Source organism: Delphinus delphis, chromosome 13 (assembly GCF_949987515.2).
Source record: "Delphinus delphis chromosome 13, mDelDel1.2, whole genome shotgun sequence".
Taxonomy (NCBI): Eukaryota; Metazoa; Chordata; class Mammalia; order Artiodactyla; family Delphinidae; genus Delphinus; species Delphinus delphis.
In genome coordinates this window covers 63046950-63067834 of record NC_082695.1, presented here as the reverse complement: position 1 = coordinate 63067834, position 20885 = coordinate 63046950, and the positions used below count along the sequence as shown (strand labels likewise).

At 41.5% G+C, this 20885-nt stretch overlaps 2 protein-coding genes across 4 annotated transcripts in view; both read left to right on the top strand.

The window, feature by feature from the left end:
* The first annotated feature begins 839 nt into the window (after positions 1–839).
* IER3IP1 (immediate early response 3 interacting protein 1) lies at positions 840–16058 on the top strand. Its single transcript, XM_060029010.1, has 3 exons — positions 840–1003; positions 13782–13883; positions 14760–16058. The coding sequence occupies exons 1-3, from the start codon at positions 913–915 to the stop codon at positions 14813–14815; spliced, it is 249 nt and encodes an 82-aa protein (XP_059884993.1). The 5' UTR covers positions 840–912; the 3' UTR covers positions 14816–16058.
* A 4266-nt stretch (positions 16059–20324) lies between these two features.
* The window catches only part of HDHD2 (haloacid dehalogenase like hydrolase domain containing 2), a 38571-nt gene continuing 38010 nt past the window's right edge, over positions 20325–20885 (top strand). The window contains exon 1 of one of the 3 annotated variants that reach the window (XM_060029004.1): positions 20325–20459. The gene's annotated coding sequence lies outside the window, so the exon portion shown is untranslated. Of the gene's footprint in view, positions 20517–20885 lie in introns of all 3 variants that reach the window. The other 2 variants (XM_060029009.1, XM_060029005.1) reach the window with 2 other exon arrangements.

Below are 20885 nucleotides of genomic sequence, written 5' to 3'. Positions count from 1 at the left end.
ACCCTGCTTACATGACTGACCTTGATCTTCCTACATACTTGCCCCTTCCCCAGCTAGTGACTGTGCCTCACTGCCCCCCTATAACTGGTAATCTTCATGCTCCCCCACCCCGACCCCAAGAGCAAAAACTGCCACCATGTCCTGCCTGCCATGGGGTGTCGCTCCAGGACCTTGCTTCCGACATGTAGATCCTCCCCCCATACACACCCCCCATCCATTAAATCATGTCTCTGTTGCTGACTCCGGGCTCTTCCTTTCGTCTTGAACCTGGACAATTAAAGCCTTACAGGACTGTGGGGTACAGCCCAACACATGTTATTTTAGTTTAATTTTTAAAAAAAACTTTATTTGCCAAAGCCTTCCTTTTTTCCATCTGTAAAATAGGCATTACTTATTAACATCTCATACAGCTCTTAGGAGCACCTAATGCAGCACTGTCCAATAGAAGTATTGGACAAGACTCACATGCTATTATCAATAACCTCATAGACACAGTTTTTAAAAAGTATATAGAAATAAACAGTAAAAATTAATGTTAGTAATTATTTTATTTACCTAATATATTCAAAATATTTCAACTTGTAATCAACATTTTAAAGTTATTGGGAGATTTTACGTTCTTGTTTTCGTCCTATGTATTTTACATTTACAACACCTCAGTTCGGGCCAGCCACAATTCAAGGGTTCAGTACTTCTGGCTGCTGCATTGGACAGCGCAGCTCTACAGGCCTTGCTGATGTGAGCGTGGGGCGGGTCTTAGTCAGATGGGGGCGGGTCTTAGTCAGATGGGCGCGCAGCTTCTCAGAACGCGTTTTGGGCCTCGTCGGCTGCCGTAAGAAGTGCCGGTCGTGGCGACGCCACGTTCCCTGTCGCGGAGGGAAGGGGAGCGGTTGGGCCTCGGGGCGGTTGGCCATGGCCTTTACGCTGTACTCGCTGCTGCAGGCGGCCCTGCTGTGCGTCAATGCCATCGCCGTGCTGCACGAGGAGCGATTCCTCAAGAACAGTGAGTGGGGCCGCGGGGGCGGGCCGAGGGGGCGGCAGCGAGCTCCGGGGGCGCGGACCCGAGTCAGGCCGCGTGAGTGGACCATTTGGGCCGGGACAGACGGGCGGCCGAGGGCTCGCCTCTTGGGGCCCTTCCTTGGGTGGGGAAGCCGAGCCACTTTTGTCTCACCAGTGGAGTAAAGATTGTTCAGGGGGGTGAAGATTGTTCAACAGACGCCCATTGTGTGTCGGACCCTGCGTGTCGGGATGGGGGGAGGCGGGGATGAGCCAGGAAACGCCCCTGCCTGCGTCCAGTTTAGGTTAGGAATTTAGTACCCTTCTCTGTGACCGCTTTTAATTGTCAAAAACCTGGGGTGTGAGTTTTCAGTGAACGAGGGAGGGGCGTGGCTCATTTTGGAGCGTAGGTAGTCAGAAGAATGAACTGATGGAAGGCCATAGGGGTTCCTGGGTTTTGGGGATAAGAGGAAAGGGGACGTGTTGGGGTTATCACGACATACAGTCATCCATGTTCCAAGAAAAGTTTATTCAGCACAGTTTATTGGGTGCCTAGGATGTGCCAGGCTAGAATCTGAGAATACAGAGAAGACAGAAGTTACGCCTACCGGGATCTCACAATCCAGCGACCTCTATGCCACCTGGGCAGACTGCTTTTTTCTGCATGAGGCACAATTACGGCAGGATACTGCGTGATGTGCATCACTTGTCACAGCGTACCAAATATGTCTGTGTAGATCACTGAAACTCAAACCCATGAGCAAGATTTATTGGTTTCATTTTTTCCTTCAGGAGAGATTTATTGAGCACATATTATGTGCCAGCTGAAACTGAGGTTAAAACAGTTGCCCTGCCCTCCTAATGAAAGTTAATCTAAATAAAAACTGAACAAGTACCAATAACAAGTATGCAGAATGTTACAAAACAGAAGTGCTGGGAGATACTAGCTTGTGAATCTTTGAGAGTTTGGAGGAAGTGTGTCTAACCCGAAATCAGATAAGTCAGTAAACATTAACTAGGTGAAGGGTCGGGAGGTGATGAGTAAGAGCTGGTGTGAAAATTGGTGTGGAAAGTTCGTAAGCAGGGCAGTAACATGACTTGATTTGTGTTATTTGCTGGTTACTGTGTGGAGAACAAACAGATCAGAAGTGTAGAAGAGTGGATGTGGAAAGCACCATTCCAAATAGGGCAAGTAGAGATGGTGGGTATAATATAAGTTGAATGGGTATAATAACAATAATGATACCTAACACTTAACACTTACCATGTGCCAGGATCTGTATCTAGTGCTTTCTACATATTAACTTGTGTAACCCTCACAACAACCCTATGAGACAAATACTGTTTTCATTCCTGCTTTACAGATGGGGACCAGAAACACAAAAGAGTTGGTAGCTTTCCTAAGATCACACAGCTAGAGAGCAGCAGAGTTAGGGTTCAGTTCAGGCAGTCTGACTCACGTTCATCTCTTCACCACTGTGCTATCCAGAAAAGTAGAAGGAATCACATTGTGGGTTGAATTGTATGCCCCTAAAAGATATATTAAAGTCCTAACCCTTGTTTCCTTTTTTGGAAATAACGTCTTTGCAGGTGAAATTAAGTTAAGATGAGGTCACACTGGAAAAGGATAGACCCTACGTGCAATGAGGTGTCCCTATGGGGAGAGAGAGATACAGAGACACACAGACACAGGGGGAAGAAGGCCATGTGACAACAGAGGCAGAGATGAGTGGTGCATCTGCAATCCAGAGAATGCCAAGGATTGCCAGTAACTACCAGAAGCTAGGAGAGAGGCATAGACATTATCCCAAGAGCCCCGAAAAGGAACCAACTCTGCCAACCGCTTGGTTTTGGACTTCTGGCCTCCAGAACTGTGAAAAAATAAACTTTCATTGTGTTAAGCCACATAGTTTGTGGCACTTTGATATAATAGCCCTAGGAAACTAGTATAAATCAGAAGATATTTTAAACGTAGAAAAGATAGAATTTACTGTTTGGACATTGGGAATGAGGAGAGAGGAAAAAGTCAAAGATCTCTCTTGGTTTTCTGGTTTAAGCAACTGAGTGAAGGGTAGTAGCTTTACTGAGTTGGCACTGGTGGAAAATTGTGGGGGGTGGTGCAGGTAACAAGGTGAAGAGATAAAGAAGTTTTGCACATGCTGAGATTGAGATTTCTGTGAGATACGCCAAGTGGAGATATAGAATAGTCAGTTGGACTTAAGTCCATAGACCAGAAGCAAGAGCCAGAGTGGAGAGTGAGATTTGAGTATGTCAATCACAGATGATAAATTAAGCCATGTGAAGAGATGAAATTGTTCAGGGAAGGAATAGACTACAAAGGAGAATTGTTGACCGGGACAGTCCTAAAATCTCTTCCAGTATTTAATGTTCTGGTAATGATAGAAGAGCTGACAGGAGAAATTGATGAGTGAGCAAAACAGAGAGATAGGGAAATCTAGACAGTGGGATTTCACAGAGGCCAAGGAGTGTTTGAAGCAGGAGAGAGAATACAACAGTGGAATGTTCTGAGAAGCCAAGCAAGATAAGGACTGAAAAGTGTCCTGAGGATTCAGGGTAGTAGAGGTCATTGGTGATTCTGTAAGAGCAGTTACAACAGTGGGTAAAATCCACATTGGAATGGGGTGGAGCGAGTGCAAAGTCATAGAATGGAGACAGCACAATTATCCAAATGTATCACTGAGTTGGAGGAAATGAAATGGTAGGTGGAAGGGGATGCAGATATATGTTTTTTTTTTTTTTGCGGTACGTGGGCCTCTCACTGTTGTGGCCTCTCCCCCTGCGGAGCACAGGCTCCGGACGTGCAGGCTCAGCAGCCATGGCTCACGGGCCCAGCCGCTCCGCGGCACGTGGGATCCTCCCTGACTGGGGTACGAACCCGTGTCTCCTGCATCGGCAGGCAGACTCTCAACCACTGCGCCACCAGGGAAGCCCCAAAGATATGTTTTATGATTGTTTTGTTTTTTAGGTCTCAGCAGCGACAATGAGAACTGGTCAGGTCTCTTCAATAAGTCAATGCCATGAAATAAGTGGGGAGGAAGTGACCACTGAGGCAAATATACAAAATATAAAAAAGACAAAAAGAGAGAGAGAGATGTAGGGAGATATTCATATGCAGCATGTGGACCTTGATTGAATTCTAGTTCAAACATATCAACTGTAAAAAATATTTTGGTAACATTTGAAGAAATTTGAGTATGGAGTAGATACTAGATGATATTAAGGAATCACTGTACATCTTGTTAGTGTGATAAAAATGCATACTGAAATATTTCAGTACCAGTAATTTATTTTTAAAGTAATCAAGCAGAAAGAAAGATGAAGCATGTAGGCAAAAAATCAATAATTATTGAATCTGAGTGATAAGTATGTTTTAAAACTTTCATAATCAAAGGTTAGAAAAGGAATTGCTAAGGGAAAAGATCTAGTAATGCGAGAAAAATAAAAGGTACCGGAGAGAAAAGAGGTAATTGATAACTCAAGGATTCTGAGAAGGTGGATAGGGATGGGTCCAAAGGCACAGATGGAGGAGATGGCATTAAGTGGGAGGTGGGATACTTTCTTCATTGAAAAAGGAGGAAGGATTAGCTGGAGAAGGACGAGGTTCCCAAATTTGGTGGCAGGAAGGTTTTCTTCATTCCTTATAACAAATAGGCCAGTCACTGTGAGCTAGGTGGAAAAGATGTAGCAGTGAGCATAACACAGTATCTTTGTTCTCATATCTTAGAGTCTAATTATACAGATACTTGAGTCTAAGATAAATGCTTTGAAGGAAGAGAACTGGGTGAGAACCATGGGAATATAACCTCCTGGTTGAATCAGAACAGCATCAGTTCTTAAGGAAATAGCATTTAAAGCTAAGTCCTGGAATAGGAATAGGAATTAGTCTATTTTTAGGTACCTTTAAGGCTTCAAAGTAGAGATATCATGTAGGCATTTGCATATACAGGTCTGGTGCCCAGAAGGGAGGAGGTCTGGGAAGGATTTACAGGTGGGGATTTTTGGTGTTGGCTGGTAATTTGAAACCATTGGAATGAAGTCTATTTCTCAGAGGGAGAAGAGGTTCAAGGATTGAGTCCTGAGATTACTCATTCCTGTCAGGGTTCTTGGTTGCAAGCAATAGAAGCTGACTCTGCCTGATTAAACAGAAAGAAATTTACTAAAAGGTTGTTGGACAATAGAACAATGGAGCAGAGTGGAGAATCCAAATACAGACACATATTTATATGGACACTTAATTTATGATAAAGTTAACAGAAGAGTGTGATAGAAAGGATGGTCCTTCAATAAATGATTCTAGGTTAACTGGATATTCAAAAAGAAATAAGTGAATCTTGACCGTCTGTCTCTGGCTAAACACATAAGCCAATTGCAAGAGCATTGTAGATCTAAATGAGAAAGGTAAAACAAAGCTAGAAGGAAACAAACTTTTTCTGAAAGGGCCATATTATAAAAATAGTAGGCTTGGGCTTCCCTGGTGGCGCAGTGGTTGAGAGTCTGCCTGCCAGCGCAGGGGACACGGGTTCGTGCCCCGGTCTGGGAAGATCCCACATGGCACGGAGCGGCTGGGCCCGTGAGCCATGGCCACTGAGCCTGCACATCCGGAGCCTGTGCTCCGCAACGGGAGAGGCCACAACAGTGAGAGGGCCGCATACCGAAAAAAAAAAAGAAAAAGAAAAAAGTAGGCTTTTGCAGGCCAGGTGACAGAACTGAGGCTATTAAGCGGGTATCTATATAACCATTTATAAATGTGAGACATCATTCTTTTCTCTCCCAGCTTTGAGATCTAATTGACAAATAACATTGTCTAAGTTTAAGATGTACATGTGATGATTTGATACACGTATATATTGCAAAATGCTTACCATAGTAAGGCTGGTTAGCATATCCTTCACCTCACATAATTATCATTTTGTTGTTAATGTTGTTGTGGTGAGAACATTTAAGATTTACTCTCAGAGCAACTTACAAGTAAACGGTGTTGGATCACCATGCTGTACAGTAGATCCCCAGAGCTTATTCATCTAATAACTGAAAATTAGTGCCTTTTGACCAACATCTCCCCACTTCCCCTACCACTCCACTCCTGGCAACCACCATACTACTCTCACTTTCTATGAGTTTGATGGTTTTAGATCCCACGTATAAGTGAGATAAATACGGTACTTGTCTTCCTCTGAGTTATTTCACTTAGCATAATGTCCTCAAGGTCCATCTGTGTTGTCACATATGGCAGGTTTTCCTTGTTTATGGCTGAATAATATTTCATTATATATGTACACCACATTTTCTTTATCCATTCATCTGTCACTGGACACTTAGATTGTTTCCATGTCTTGGATATTGTGAATAGTGCTGAAGTGAACATGGGAGTGCAAATATCTCCTCGAGATAATGACTTCATCTCTTTTGGAAAAGTACCCAGAAATGGGATTGCTGGATCATATAGCAGTTCTATTATATTTTAAATTTTTTGAGGAACCTCCATACTGCTTTCCATAGTGGCTGTACTAATTTACATTCCTGTCAACAGTGCACAAAGGTTCCCTTTTTTCACATCCTTGCCAGCATTTATTGTCTCTTGTCTTTTTGGTAATAGTCATTCTAACAAGTGTGACGTGATATTTCATTGTGGCTTTGATTTACGTTTTTCTGATGAATAGTGATGTTGAGCACCTTTTCGTGTACTTGTTGGCCATTTTTATTTCTTCTTTGGAAAAATACCTAATCAAGTCCTCTGCCCAGTTTTAATCAAATTATTTGGAAATGCAATTATTAATGGAAAGCGCCTCCACAATGGTAGTGTGAGAACCTCCACTGGACCCTCTTTCCAATAAAACAACTATAACTAGTGAAAATTATTTTAAAAACGAACATTTGAAGTCTCTGGGAATTGTCATAAGAGTGTACAACAAATGAAGAAACTTTTTTTTTTCCCCAAGAAAATCTATTAAAGCTCAGTAAGAGCAGTGAGAATCTCTGGCATTTGGGCCACAACCAGCTCTTCCTTCTCTCCAACACACACACACAAAGCAAATGATAAAGATTACAGTGAAAATTAATGGAATACAGAGTAGAAAAACAATAGAATTAACAAAACTAAAAGCTGGTTCTTTCAGAAGATCAACAAAATCGGCAAACATTTAGCTAGACCAAGAAAAAAGGAAAGAAGACTCAAATTACTAAAATCAGGAATGAAAGGTGACATCACTACCTTAGAGAATGAAAAGGATTATAAGGGAATGCTGTAAACAACTGTATGCCAACAAATTAGATGACTTAGATGAAATGGACAAATTCCTAGATAGACTACAAACTATTGAACTGACTTAAGAACTAGGAAATCTGATTAGACCTGTAACATGTAAAGAGATTTGAGTTAGTAACTTAAAGACTTAGAACAAAGAAAAACCCAAGCTTCATTGCTGGATTTTACCAAACATTTAAAGAAGACTTAACACCGAAATAGAAAGGAGAGAAGACTTCCCAACTCATGCAGTGAGGCCAGTATTAACCTGATATGAAAACCAGACACAGCACAAGAAAAGAAACTCCAGACCAGTATCTGCTGAATATAGACACAAAAATTCTCTACAGAATACTGGCAAACTAAACCAAGTGGGATTTACCCTGGGAGTGCAGGGTTGGTTTAACATTTTTAAATCAATTAATGTAATTCATCATATTAATAAAATAAATAAAAATCACATGATATAATAGATGCAGAAAAACATTTGACAAAACCTAATACCCTTTCATGGTATTCAACAAACTAGGAATAGGAAGGAACTTCCTCAAACTGATAAAGAACATCTTTGAAAACCCCCCAGTTAACAGACTTAATGATGAAAGACTAAGTGCTTTCCCCAGCTAGGAATAAGAAAAGGATCTTGCCACTCCTTTTTAACATTGTACTGGAGATTCTATCCATGGCAATTAGACAAAAATAAATAAAAAACATCCAGATTGTGAGGTTAAAAAAGTAAATCTCTTGTTTGCAGATGACATAATCTTGTATATAGGAAGTCCTAAGGAATCACTAAAAAACTATTAGAACTAAGAAATGAGTTTAGTAAGTTTGCAAGATACAAGATCAGGAACAACAATCAGTTGTTGTTCATGAACAATGAACAATCAAAAATGAAATTAAAGAAACATCATTTACAATATCAAAAAGAACAAAATACTTAGGAATAAATTTAACAGAATAAGTGTAAGTCTTATACTGTGAAAACTACAAGGCACTGTTGAGTGAAATTAAAGAAGAATAAAGATTTTTAAAGATAATTAATGGGTATAAAAACACTCCATGTTCATGGATTGGAAGACTAAATATTGTTAGGATAACAATACTTAATATTACTGATTTACAGAGTTAATGCAATGTCTATCCAAATCCCAGTTGGCTTTCTTTGGGCAGAAACTGACAAGTTGGGTTCTAAAGGAAATTCAAGGGATCCAGAATAGCCAAAACAACTTCGAAAGAGAATACAGTGCCCAGACCTTACTCCAGACCTGCGTTCAGATTTCCCAGAAGTGAAGTTGAGCAGTGTGTCTTTTCCAGAATTTCTACAGATGATTGAGATTTGTGCTCCTAGATGACAACCACTGCCACAAACTATTGGAATGGCCTAGAATTATTAGTACTTTGCCCTCCAGAACTTTGCTTTCCACATTTCCTCATTTATTCAGAAATAGTACAGAAATATTTTGTTTGAGCATGTGTTTTGAATATGGTTCCAGAACTAAGGGAAAACACCACATTGCCTTGACTAAGTGGATAAGCCACTGTTCTAAAATATCTGATTAGTTTTAAGATAGAATTTGAAAATATTTTGTGTTAAATATTGTTTACATAAGCTCTTAACTCTTCTTACCTAGATTTTAATAGTAACCTCCTCACTGGTCACACTCCATCCATTTTTGCTTCTCTTTGTTCTCCCTTCTATGGGAAGCTGACTGTGTTTCTCAGTGTCTGAAATTCTGAGTTCTTCAGTATCCCTAGCCTTCAACGTAAAATTCATACTCCCTTGTGTGACTTATAAACCCACCATAATGTTTCCCTTCCTCTCTGTCCTTACCCTCTGTTACCCTTCCCTAATATTTACCGTGTACCTTTTTTACCATGATACTCTTCTTCACTGCTGAGCCTTTACTCACATTATTTTCTCTGCCTGTGATGACCTTGATTTACTTCATTTCTTTGACTTGCTAACTCTTCAGCCTATCCTTTAAGGCCTACTCTGGCATTTGCCTTTCCCAGAAACCATCTCTGACCCATTTTGTGGGTAATATACCACTGCAGTTTCTTTTCTGTCTCCTCCAGTAGACTGACAACAAGGGTCCTTTCATCTTTACAATTCATTCCATCAGTCAATGAATGTTTTCTAAATAACTTTATGATCCCTTTGTCATATTCTTGTGATTCCTGACCTGAGAGCTATTATATTTATACACATAGGTTAGCCATTATCTTGGCAATAGTGCAGAGAACGTGTTGTTTCTTTTAGTGCTCCACAATGATGCTTTATATACAAGAAAAAAATCACATAGTGGATTTATCTATTTATTTATCTATTTATTTATTTTTGGCTGCGTTGGGTCTTCGTTGCTCTGCATGGGCTTTCTTTAGTTGCAGCGAGCGGGGGCTTCTCTTCACTGCGGTGTGCAGGCTTCTCATTGCGGTGGCTTCTCTTGTTGTAGAGCATGGGCTCTAGGCGTGGTGTGGGCTTCAGTAGTTGTGGCATGCAGGCTCAGTACTTATGGCTCACAGGCTTAGTAGTTGTGGTTCACAGGCTCTAGAGCACAGGCTCAGTAGTTGTGGCACACGGGCTTAGTTGCTCCGCGGCATGTGGGATCTTCCCAGACCAGGGCTCGAACCCGTGTCCCCTGCATTGGCAGGTGGATTTGTAACCACTGCACCACCAGGGAAGTCCCACTCCTTTTTTATGTCCCCTTTTTTTATGGCATCTTATTCTCTGGGGTTTATAGCTACAGTAGTTGTTCTCTCTCTAAGGATGTTTGTTTTTTTAAAAAATGAACTCCTACTTCTTGCATTGTCTCTTCCTCAAAGTCTTCTTTTCTGGTTTTGTTTTGTCTTTCCACATTAAGAATTGTTCCCTCTTGACTGTCAGTTTATTCTAAAGAGTAAAGCACTGAGAGGCTCTTAGGAAGCTCTGTGTATGTGGTTGGGATTTGCTCACCAGTGGGCCTCTCTGTAAGTTCGCTGTCTCGTTAAAGCCCCGAGTATGTCAGTATCTGAAGTCTTCTTGGGCAGCTGGTCAATTTCCAGAGTAATTTTACAACTTCCTGTCTGCAGAATATAAGTGTTCTTATTTCCAGGCTTACCTGAGACACAAGCAAGGAAAGTGGGCAGGAGTCTGACACTTAGGTTTGCAGACTTTAATTCAATCCACCCTCCCTAGATGTCCCCAGGTCCAGAGCTTCCATGCTTCAGTCTCTGCTGAGAGTAAACCTCCTGTCTTCTGAGGGTGTAAGAGAGGGACATTCTTCCTATCAGTTCAGTTTAGGAAAGGGGATGGGATGGGAGGGGAAGGAGGAGCGGCGCTAACTGCTCTTGTGGAGACTTTTCAATTAGTCCTCCGGTGTCTCAGCTTTGTCGCCCTCACTGGCATTTTGAAGTTTCTTTCAAGTTTCCAGGGTTCTCAGCACGATTCACCTCAGTTTTTTATTGTGGGCTCCCTGGATCTTTAGGTTTCAGCCTTCTCTGCTAAGTCAGTTATTCTTCCCTTTATTATTTATTTATTTATTTTTGCGGTACGTGGGCCTCTCACTGTTGTGGCCTCTCCCATTGCAGAGCACAGGCTCCGGACATGCAGGCCCAGCGGCCATGGCTCACGGGCCCAGCAGCTCCGCGGCATGTGGGATCTTCCCGGACCAGGGCACAAACCCACATCCCCTGCATCGGCAGGCGGACTCCCAACCACTGCGCCACCAGGGAAGCCCTAATGTCATTTTTAGTAAGGTTTCAGGAGAAAGCTAAGATAAAAGTGTGTATCCGTTGATGGGGTTCAGGACGTTCTACCCCCAAATAAGGCACCGTGGCATGTTGAATATCTTAAGCTGAAGGAGTTAGAGAAAACACCAGAATCAGAGAGGTCACTCCGCCCTCCTCCCTCCCTGGCCCTTCTTTCTTGAAAGCAGGAGATAAATCTCCCGTGTGAAAGGTATCCTTCCTGTACCAGGAGGAAAGCAGACATTCTTATCACCAGAGACAGGGAATTTAGGGCCAGGAAGACTGTATAAACAGACATTATTGCATTTCCTACCTATAGCCCAAACCCCTTTGTTTTGTTAATTCTTCACAAATTTGTTCTTTTGTCTAAAAGGTAGAAAAACTTCCGCTTTGGTCAGTTTTTCAGATCTTCATTTTCTTGTGAAGACTCCCGGGTACATGTAAAAACTTAATAAAATTTGTGTGCTTTTCTCCTGTTAATCTGTCTTTGTCAGTTTAATTTTCAGACATAGCCAGGGACCCTAAGAGGGTCAAGGAAAACTTTCTCTTTCGTTACAGTAACCAATATGTTTAACCAAAACCAGGCTGCTTTCTTATTGTGCAGAGTTGTTAAGTAGGTTTATATGAGTAAGACTAAACTGGTTTGGAAAATGATACGCCAGGTGGTGGTGGTCATTTTGTGTTTTATGTCCTTCTAGAGACACTATTATGAAATAGTTTTTACCACATTATAAGTAGTTAAAGGCTGGTACTACACCTTTGAACTTAGATTACAAAAAGAGGACTGCCATGTAGTGGAGAATGCTGATTGAGCTCCCTGGAAGAGTGAGACAGGTATGTGGGAGAAAGAACTTACAGTAGAACTTGTGATATGGTAAAAGTCAGCGTTGGAGAAACAGCGTAAGTGTATTTGCTTGTCGGAGACAGAAGTAGATGCAGAAGTAGGAAGCAAGATGCAGGTGTATCTTCTGAGATTGTTTTTATCTTGGAGAGATGTGTACATTTAATATTGGAGGATTTCTTCCTCCCTCCCGCAAAGCTACAATTGAATGATTGGTTACACTTCGTGTGCCTTTAAAATAAAGAAACATGTTTCTTTGGAAGTTTTATCTGCGATTCTAGGATTTACCTTATCTTTCTTTATTCCAAAATTAACTTGGTCTGCTATAAATTCAGTTTAATTCCACAAACATTTACTAAGTACTTGCTCTGGGTGGGGGAGAGGGGAAAGGTAAAGACAGACTAAATTCAGTTCCTGTCTTCCAGGAATTTATAATGTAACTTACAATCAGTAGTTACTGTTTGGGGAGCAAAGAGTAAGGTTTATTTTGACATAGGAGGGAATTAGAAAAGGCCCTGACATTGAAGTCAGACAAACCTAGATTCAGAAGCTGCCTTTAACATGTATAGCAATTAGTGGGTAATTGAGTAACCACTAGTTACTCGGAGGGTTGTAGTATGATACAAGGCTAGCATGTCAATTTAAGGAGTTTCTAACTTCACTCAGTAGGCAATGGGAATCATCACACATTGTGAGCTAGAAAGATCTGACACTTTATGGGAGAAAGAAGTCGAGAGGAAATTGCAGAGGCATCTGTTGAGAGTCTGGCAAGAGATAGTAGAGGCTGTGGTATTAACCACTGTGATAGAAGTTGTGCTGCGGGAGCTCAAAAGAGAGTGACAGCCCTGTGGATGGGGAAGGCTGTAAGCACAAGTGAGCTAGGCCTTGAAGGGTGAGTGGGAGTGAAAACACATCAGCTCTGCTGTGAACTTGAATTTTACATTAGTTTTATACCACAACATATCTCAGTGTTGATGTGACCAAAAACATTTAAAAAAACAAGCAACCATTATTTAACCTTTATTTCAACCAAGTAAAAGTTGATTAAACAAAGTGAAATCTTGTTACCTGATACATGGTTCTTTCATGTATAAAATAAAAACTTGTTCTGTCTTCAAGTTTAAGGGTTAACATGTCAGGAATTAATTAAGCCCTGTAGTTATATGAGAGTAAAAAAATACAGTCATGTGAGATATGAAAAGTGGACCTGAAATGAGGACAAGAGAAGGACGTTGCAGAAATGAGGACATGTAAGCCTCTAGAAGAATGCGTAAGGCCATAAAAAAAGAATTAGCAGATAAAGGTAAAGAAATAATGATTTGTATTATCAGGAAAATGATAGAAGGTAAAAGACTCATTTACTGAAAATAAGTGGGGTTAGGGTTAGATAATAGGCTAAATTCCTTACCTCAAAATTGAGAAATGAAGAGGAATGATCAAGTTAAAAAGATGTGCCTCTGTTGTCGGGTTAGAGCATGCTATGAAGGCGTAACCAAGCTGCGACCACGTTCACATTAACATTTCCCCAGGTGAACAGATAGTGAAGCTCAGCTGCAACACTTTTATACTGATAATTACTTCGGGTTTTATGAATTCTGAATTGAGCTAATTATTCAACTTGACAATATGCTTTGGTTTTCAATTCTGACCTGAAAAATATTGTTTGTTAGTTTAGAAAAAGAGAAAGAAAACAATCAGGGTGTCACAACAGTCATCTTTACTGAATACAGTGCCATGGAAGAATTTATTAGACTGGTTTATTTTATAAAATCAAAATCGAAATTAAATGAGTTTGTGCTGCTTATCAAAAGTAAAAAATATACTCAAGTTTTTAAGTCATATAATTTATGTCTAACAAGGCTCAAAATCATCTTTAGAAGGTGACTAATGAGGGAGCAAGGTGAGTGCATAATAAATTTTACCACAGCTAATCATCTTTATATTATGCAGTTGGCTGGGCAACAGACCAGGGAATTGGTGGATTTGGAGAAGAGCCAGGAATTAAATCTCAGCTAATGAACCTTATTCGATCTGTGAGAACTGTGATGAGAGGTAAGAAGAAAAACTAGTGGAACGCTCTTAATTTTGTGGTTTGATTTAAGTAGCAAAACTTCCAAGTGTGAATGCCATTTTTGTAGTGGGAACTTTTTTCTATAATATTTAACTTGGCTTTACTGCTTAAAAGTTACTAGTTTCTTTCCTAGCTTGCCTCTTATTTTTATCTAAGCCACTTGATGCAGATGGAATGCTCAGTGATGTAATATTTGTATGCTACCTGTATGTCACCTCTCAGAGTTGAAAGACAACGGTGTTCTTACCTTTTAGAAATTCTTTTGCTTCTAAGTAGAGAAGTCATCTGAGTCCTGTAAGACTTTCAAGAGAAAAATACAGGTCTCATATCTGCTATTTTTATTAGAAAATATTTTAGAGCAACTCAAGAATTCAAAACCTTTTATTTAAAACCATTAAAATTAGGGTCTCTCTCTCTCTCTCTGTCTCTGTTAGCTGATTTCATCACAGCTTTGGGTAGAATAAGTTTCATTCTTAATTTAGTGATGAAGCAACAGAATCTTCTTTGCACTGTATCTCTACTGTCAGTTGTCACTGGCAGCCATGTGGGTCTACTTCTGCCTGGGTCCAGTATGCTTTTGTGTTCCCAGAGCTGCACCAGCACTATCCACAGATGACTTTATATTGATCTTGTACCAGTGTGACCCTTATCCCCAGTCACACAAGCCCACTTTACAATAAGTTTTGGATTTTATGATCCAATGCATGTTTGAATGTTACTTTGTTATAAGGATTTGCAATGTGATTCTGATGACATACTGTATTTCCATCCTTCCTGGATGCTAGTAAAACTGTGTCTTCATTTTTTTCTGATTTTTTTTAGTAATAAAAAACTGTTCTGTTTTTTTTTCTTTGCAGTGCCATTGATAATAGTAAACTCAATTGCGATTATATTACTTTTACTATTTGGGTGAAGATCAATGGGGGAAATGGAGACTCAGGAGAAGAGCTGCCAGCAGAAGTTATTACTTCAGTCTTTATTGGAACATACGTATCTTAGCTGGCTGACCTTGGACTTGACAAAAATGTAAACCTGCCAATAAAACCAGAGTCCCTATTTATCTGATTTTTTTAAATGTTGCACTTATAGTTTTATTGCAAAAAGATCAGATCATCAGAGGCCAGATTGAAATACATTTGATTGCTGACTGCTGATAAAAGTTCATGCTATGGTAAAGATTGTTAAAAGGGTGCAGGACTGTCACTTCTGTGTTTTTAGAGGTTTCTTTCTTTGACTTCTCAGGGATGAATTTTTTTTTCAAAGTTCCTTGTGACTTAGCTATGATGTAAGAATGATTATCCTCCTAGATAAAATTTAAAGGATTTTTAAAATATAAAATGTTAGATAGGAAATTTGGATTATTTTATTTTGAACTCTTTGGTTAAATATTTTGTCTGTATACTGTCTCAGCTATGAAAAATTCAAATTCATAGTAACTATTGAAGAGCAATACTCTGATTTCTGGGAGAATTCTAACTTTGTAAGTCAGTTAGTCACATGATGATTGTGTCTTTAAGTCTTAAGTTCTTTTCATGCGTTTGTTATTTTATTAATTGGCCTGAATGATGAGACCAGGTCAGTATCTACATATTTCCATAGGTTAAAAAAAAAATCTGTATAGAAAAGTCTATGCCCTTTTTAGCAATGACTTATTTTTTAAAATCAGCATAAATAGCAGCCTGCAGGAGCAATCCTAACAATCACCATTAAACCATACTACGTAAGAAGACTTTATTGTGAAGCATTTACCTCCCCAAATTATCACGTTTCCGTTTCTCGGAGTAGCACATTAAGGGGTGTGATTTGTAATTCTTCATTCTGTCAGTCAGTAGAGCATTCATGGTGGATAAATTGTCTTTTGTTTTTTTATGTCTTAGACCATCCCATATTTGCTTATCCCATAATACTGTTTTATGCAGAAAGATTAAAACAATGTAAATGATTTTTCTGGGAAGTATTAGTTATAATATTTTAAAGGGGGTGGAATGGAATCTTTGTCTATAGGAGAACATTTGTAAATAAAGTTCAATTTCCAAGTCAAACACTTGTTTTTGTACTTCAGTATATAACCTGTCTGTTAATTAATTTCATTTTGTGTGCAACACTTATATATGTTCTTTGCTGTAAAATCATTGAGCACAGATTTAATGAAAGTAAACATTCACATTCCTTTTTCTTTTTCTTCAATGAATTAACAGAATTGCTGACATATATCAGGAAGACTCGCGAGCAATTTTGATTCTATGACTTAAGTTACTTCTAAAACTTTGGAGCAGGTATTGGATGCCTACTGGCCACGCCTGAGCTGGAGATGGAAGAGCGGAAGCTCTCTGAGCAGGGGGGCCTTGCAGCTGAACCAAAGAAATGTACCAGGGATCCTAAGTTGATTACTTGGCTCATGGGAGTAACTAATGTATTTGGCACTTAAAGGCAATGTTCTTTTGGCCTTAGAAGGATCTGATGCACAAGTTCAAGTTTAAGCTGCTGAACAGATTGAAAAGTAGCAGTTAGTTGAGGGCACTCCTGTTTCTCCACAGGCAGTGAGCCATATAGAATTTTAAAAAGAAAGAAAAGAGAGACCTTGGCCTGATACCATTTTCATTAAGACATTACAACACACCTTTATATTCATTAATTGTCGGAATACTGTCCAAGTTCACACTCCAATTGAGAGCAGTCATATTAGGGCAGGATCAGAGTTTTCTGTAGCAAAGTGGTTCTGAGGAAAGTGCAGCATGGACATCAAAATATTTCATCTCTAAAGGACTCTTACACAGTTCTAGCTTTACTGTGCCTGAAGACAGGTCCGTAAGCTTTCACAGGTTAACCCTGGTTTATCCAGAGAAGTTGCAATTCAGTAACGATAGCATCTTGTTTTAGTAGATAGTAACTTAAGTGCCTGCCTGCCTGCCAACATCTTTCCCCTTAGCCATTATCAGGATTAACAATTTGTGATTATTCTGGACTCCAAATATCTGTGGTGTTAATGGTCCTGTGTATTCTGACCCTGTGTCTATATGCCTATGACCTGTGGTGAAGGCTCTTGTGTACATACTCAAATTCATACCCTAGTCCTTAATCAAGTACAGTGGTTTTCAAACTTTGATTGTTAACAGAACTGGATTTTCAAAAGAATAGTAACATAGAAGTGTAATCATCCGATATCTAAAATAGATGGGAGCAGGTCCAGTTGAAGCGGGAATGGGACCCATAGGCCCACTGTTCAGCCTCCACCTCACTCTTAACAAGCTTCCTAAGGCACTTCCACGAAACCCTAAGCTTTCAAAAACATGGTTATGAAGTATCTTTTTTAAAAAAAATCCTTGCCTTGGGCTTTCCTGGTGGCGCAGTGGTTGAGAGTCCGCCTGCCAATGCAGGGGACACAGGTTCGTGCCCCAATCCGGGAAGATCCCACATGCCGCGGAGCAGCTGGGCCCGTGAGCCATGGCCGTTGAGTCTGCGCGTCCGGAGCCTGTGCTCCGCAACGGGAGAGGCCACAACACAACAGTGAGAGGCCCATGTACCGCAAAAAAAAAAAAATCTTAAAAAAAAATCCTTGCCTTAGGTAGAGTAGGCACGGTGACCTGTGCTCTATAGATATTTGCAATCACTTATGTGTATATGTGTGTGTATTCATGAAATGACCTGAGACAAAGCAATACATCTGAGTAAAATAGGAGGCAGGATATTGCTAGTATGCTAGCCAGAACCTTTTATCATATGACTTAAATAAACTTCTTAAGACCTCAGTTGTTTTTGGTTCCTTCCTCTGTAAAATTAGTCAATAACTGTTTTAGAACAGAAGTCTGCTCCAGATTATACATATATATATATATAATTTCCAGGTCACTGACCTTTGATCCTAGATCAAAGAGATGTTCTTCTGAAGTAAAATGTTTTTGGTGAAATAAATTACTTTCTTACTGACAGCTTCAAAGTTATTACCAATAATAAAATTTTGATACCAACCAAAATGGAAATCTTTTTTGCTAAAATTTTCCTTGGCCCCTGATTGGTCATTAGATGTCTGATATAGTGAAAACATCTGTGCAAGGACCTGGGACACACAGTGGGCAGTGTCCACCGATACTAATGATCAAGGTAAGTTATGGAATTCTACTCTTTTTGTTTTAGTTCTGATACTGTTTTCTTTACACCTCCCCTCCTCCTCTGGGTTCTTTTATTTATTTATTTACTTATTTATTTATTTATCCTCTGGGTTCTTTAACCCATCTTTTTCTTTCTCAAGTTCTCCTTCTGAGGTCTCATCCCATCTTTACTCATTTTGCCCTTTGGCAGGCAAAGCCATTTGAGTCTTTTGGTAAGGAGGAAGCCATTAGTCATGTTCCATCATTCCACATCACAGTGAATGACACCATACTACCCAATTGCCCAAACCTGGAACCTAATAATTATCTTGATGCCTTCCTCTCCCTTACCCTTAATCTAATTTACCACCAATTTCTCTTACCTCCTAAAGATTTCTTAAATTTGTTTTGTTTGCTTTGTTTCCACACTTTTTAGTTTAAGCATCTCTCTGTGGCCCTGCAGTAGATTCTTATCTGGTCTCACACACATTTTGGCACCTCTCCCATCTGTTCTCCATATTGCAGCCAGAGTAAACATTTAGAAAAATGCATGTCTTAATATTACCCACCTTCGGTGGTGTTTTAATCCGGTCAAAGACAGCTCCTAATTCTGAAGGGGAAACTAGGATCAGTTTCCGTTTCCTTCAACCAAGTAGGCCCTCAAACAGAAAACTTAGTAAATATAAGACGAAAACAACCTCCAAACCCAGTGAGGAGGAAAAAGCAAAGGGTCCCTAGTCCAGGGAACAGGAAGTGTTATAGCTTACAACATGGCTGACTGCAGCAGTGGGCAGAGGGGATGTTGGTAAATGAGCCCCCAGTCAAGGGCAGATCAGCAGTTTTGTCAAGGGGTTCCATAGGTGTAAACTAGAGCCTGTATTCTATGTCAGACTGCTCCTGAAAGCGTTTCATTTAGTCATTTTCATACAGCGTGCATAGGATGACCGTCTCTGCACTCAAGGGGTTTAATTTATTTGGATCAAAGGGAGACAAGTGGAGACTCCCAACATGGGTGTGGGAAGGGAGCAGTGAGGGAGGTGGTTCTATGTATCCCAAGATATTGCTCCCCTAGGGATAACAGGCAAGACCTGTGGCAGCTGTCCGTCAGGGTAGGAAACTTGACAGCGTAAAGTTTTGGAATAGCTGATGCAAGAAAAGAGGGACACTGCTGCCAGTGGTAGTGGTTAATAAAAGACAGCAATAAGTGCCAGATGCTGTTCAAGTAGGAAAGCAGGAAATGACTTCAGAGATTGGGTGTTTCAAGGGAAGTATCAAGGAGATGACTTCTGAGATAGCCCTCGAGAATGGATGAGACGTGTAAGGGAGAACAAACCTGACTCCATATTGGATCTGTTCCTTTAATCTTTAATCTGTTTGCTCTGTTGTCTGTTCTTAGTTATGGTGACTCTGCACCTTTGTAAAGGAATGTTGCCCATAGCCTGAAATACAGCCCATTCTCAAGGCTCTGCCTCCCAGGCTCATCCTTTAAAGCAGGGGTCCTGGTCCTTGGCCTGTCAGGGAGCGGGCTGCACAGCAGGAGGTGAGCGGTGGGCGAACGAGCGAAGCTTCATGTGCCTCTCCCCATCGCGTGCACTACCGCCTGAACCAGTCCCCCGCCACCCTGTCGGTGGAAAAACTGCCTTCCACGAAACTGGGTCCCTGGTGCCAAAAAGGTTGGAGCCCGCTGCTTTAAAGGTGTCATACTTTTCATTCCTGTAAAGATAAAAAGTTGCAGAACAGAGGATAACATCTGTCTTCTTGAAGGTTGACAGGAACATGGTGACCTGACTTAAGTGGAAAGCTAAAAGAACAAAGGATTATCACATCCCCTCTGGGGTCTGGCTGGCACCAAGAAGTCTGCAACAACCAGCCACACCACCCTCCTTTCAGTGTAAAATAAGCCTTGAATTACAACTCAGACGGGTCTTTGGGACACCAGTCTGCCACCTTCTCAGTCTGCTGGCTTTCCAAATAAAGTCACCGTTCCTTGCCCCAATACCTCTTTTTGCCCTGTTGTGAGGACTGGAAAACAGAAGTGGTGGAGTGCGCAAGGGTGGCGGCAAAGAAGGGTAATAATACTTGGTCTGACAACACTGCAGTGGAATGAGAAACTGCTACTGAGCAAAGGCAAAAGTTTTTGTTTTTCCTGCTGCAACCAGGCCCAGTAGGCCCCGCCCTTGAGGGAGCAGGTCTCGATAATAACTTACCGTTCTGTTACACGGTGAGGAAGGAGCAGTACTAAACCCCGTAGTTGGTCTTCGAAACCGGAAAGTAGCCCTGGACGGATGGGGCGGAGACATGTGCGGAGAGGCGGGACTTCCGGCACGGCTCTGGGGCCAGTTTCCGGCGTTCTCAGGCAGCCGCCCCTGCGCCTTTTTCCCCGCCAAGGATACTGCGGAGCGGAGCTTCTCTGCTGGCTTCTCTGCTAGCAGGGCGTTTGCCTTTGCCGAGGACGGCGTGCGGAGCCCGGTGAGGAGCCGCACTGGGACAGGCGAGCGCCCGCCTGTCTGGAGGCTACATTACTTTGTGAGCTGGCTGGGGACACACCGGTTGGGTTTCTAGGCCACCACCCTCCTGGGGCCCGGACCAACCGGGCGCTCGCTCTGTGAGGATTGCCCACCCCTCGCGGCCTTCGGCGCGGCGCCACCACGCGTGCGCGGCGCGGGGCGAGCCGCACTTCCGCCAGGTCTCGCGTGCGCGGGGCGGATGGTGGCTGTGGGGTGTTAGTCCTTCCCCCTAACGTGACCCTGAGCTGTATTTCGAAGCCAGCGTCCCTTCGGGTCAGTCTGGCGTTTGCCAGGTGCTGGAACTTGCGATGGGGGAGGGTGCGTGACCAGTCTTGAGGCCCTTTCCCACTCGGGAGAAGGAGGGGATTGCAGTTGAGTTAGTGCTGAA

Excerpts from the sequence above, each read along its gene's own strand:
- IER3IP1 (XM_060029010.1), top strand. The coding sequence starts at position 913 with ATGGCCTTTACGCTGTACTCGCTGCTGCAGGCGGCCCTGCTGTGCGTC. Across the intron at positions 1,004-13,781 it reads GGAGCGATTCCTCAAGAACA|TTGGCTGGGCAACAGACCAG; the intron begins GTGAGTGGGGCC and ends TATATTATGCAG. Across the intron at positions 13,884-14,759 it reads TGTGAGAACTGTGATGAGAG|TGCCATTGATAATAGTAAAC; the intron begins GTAAGAAGAAAA and ends TTTTCTTTGCAG.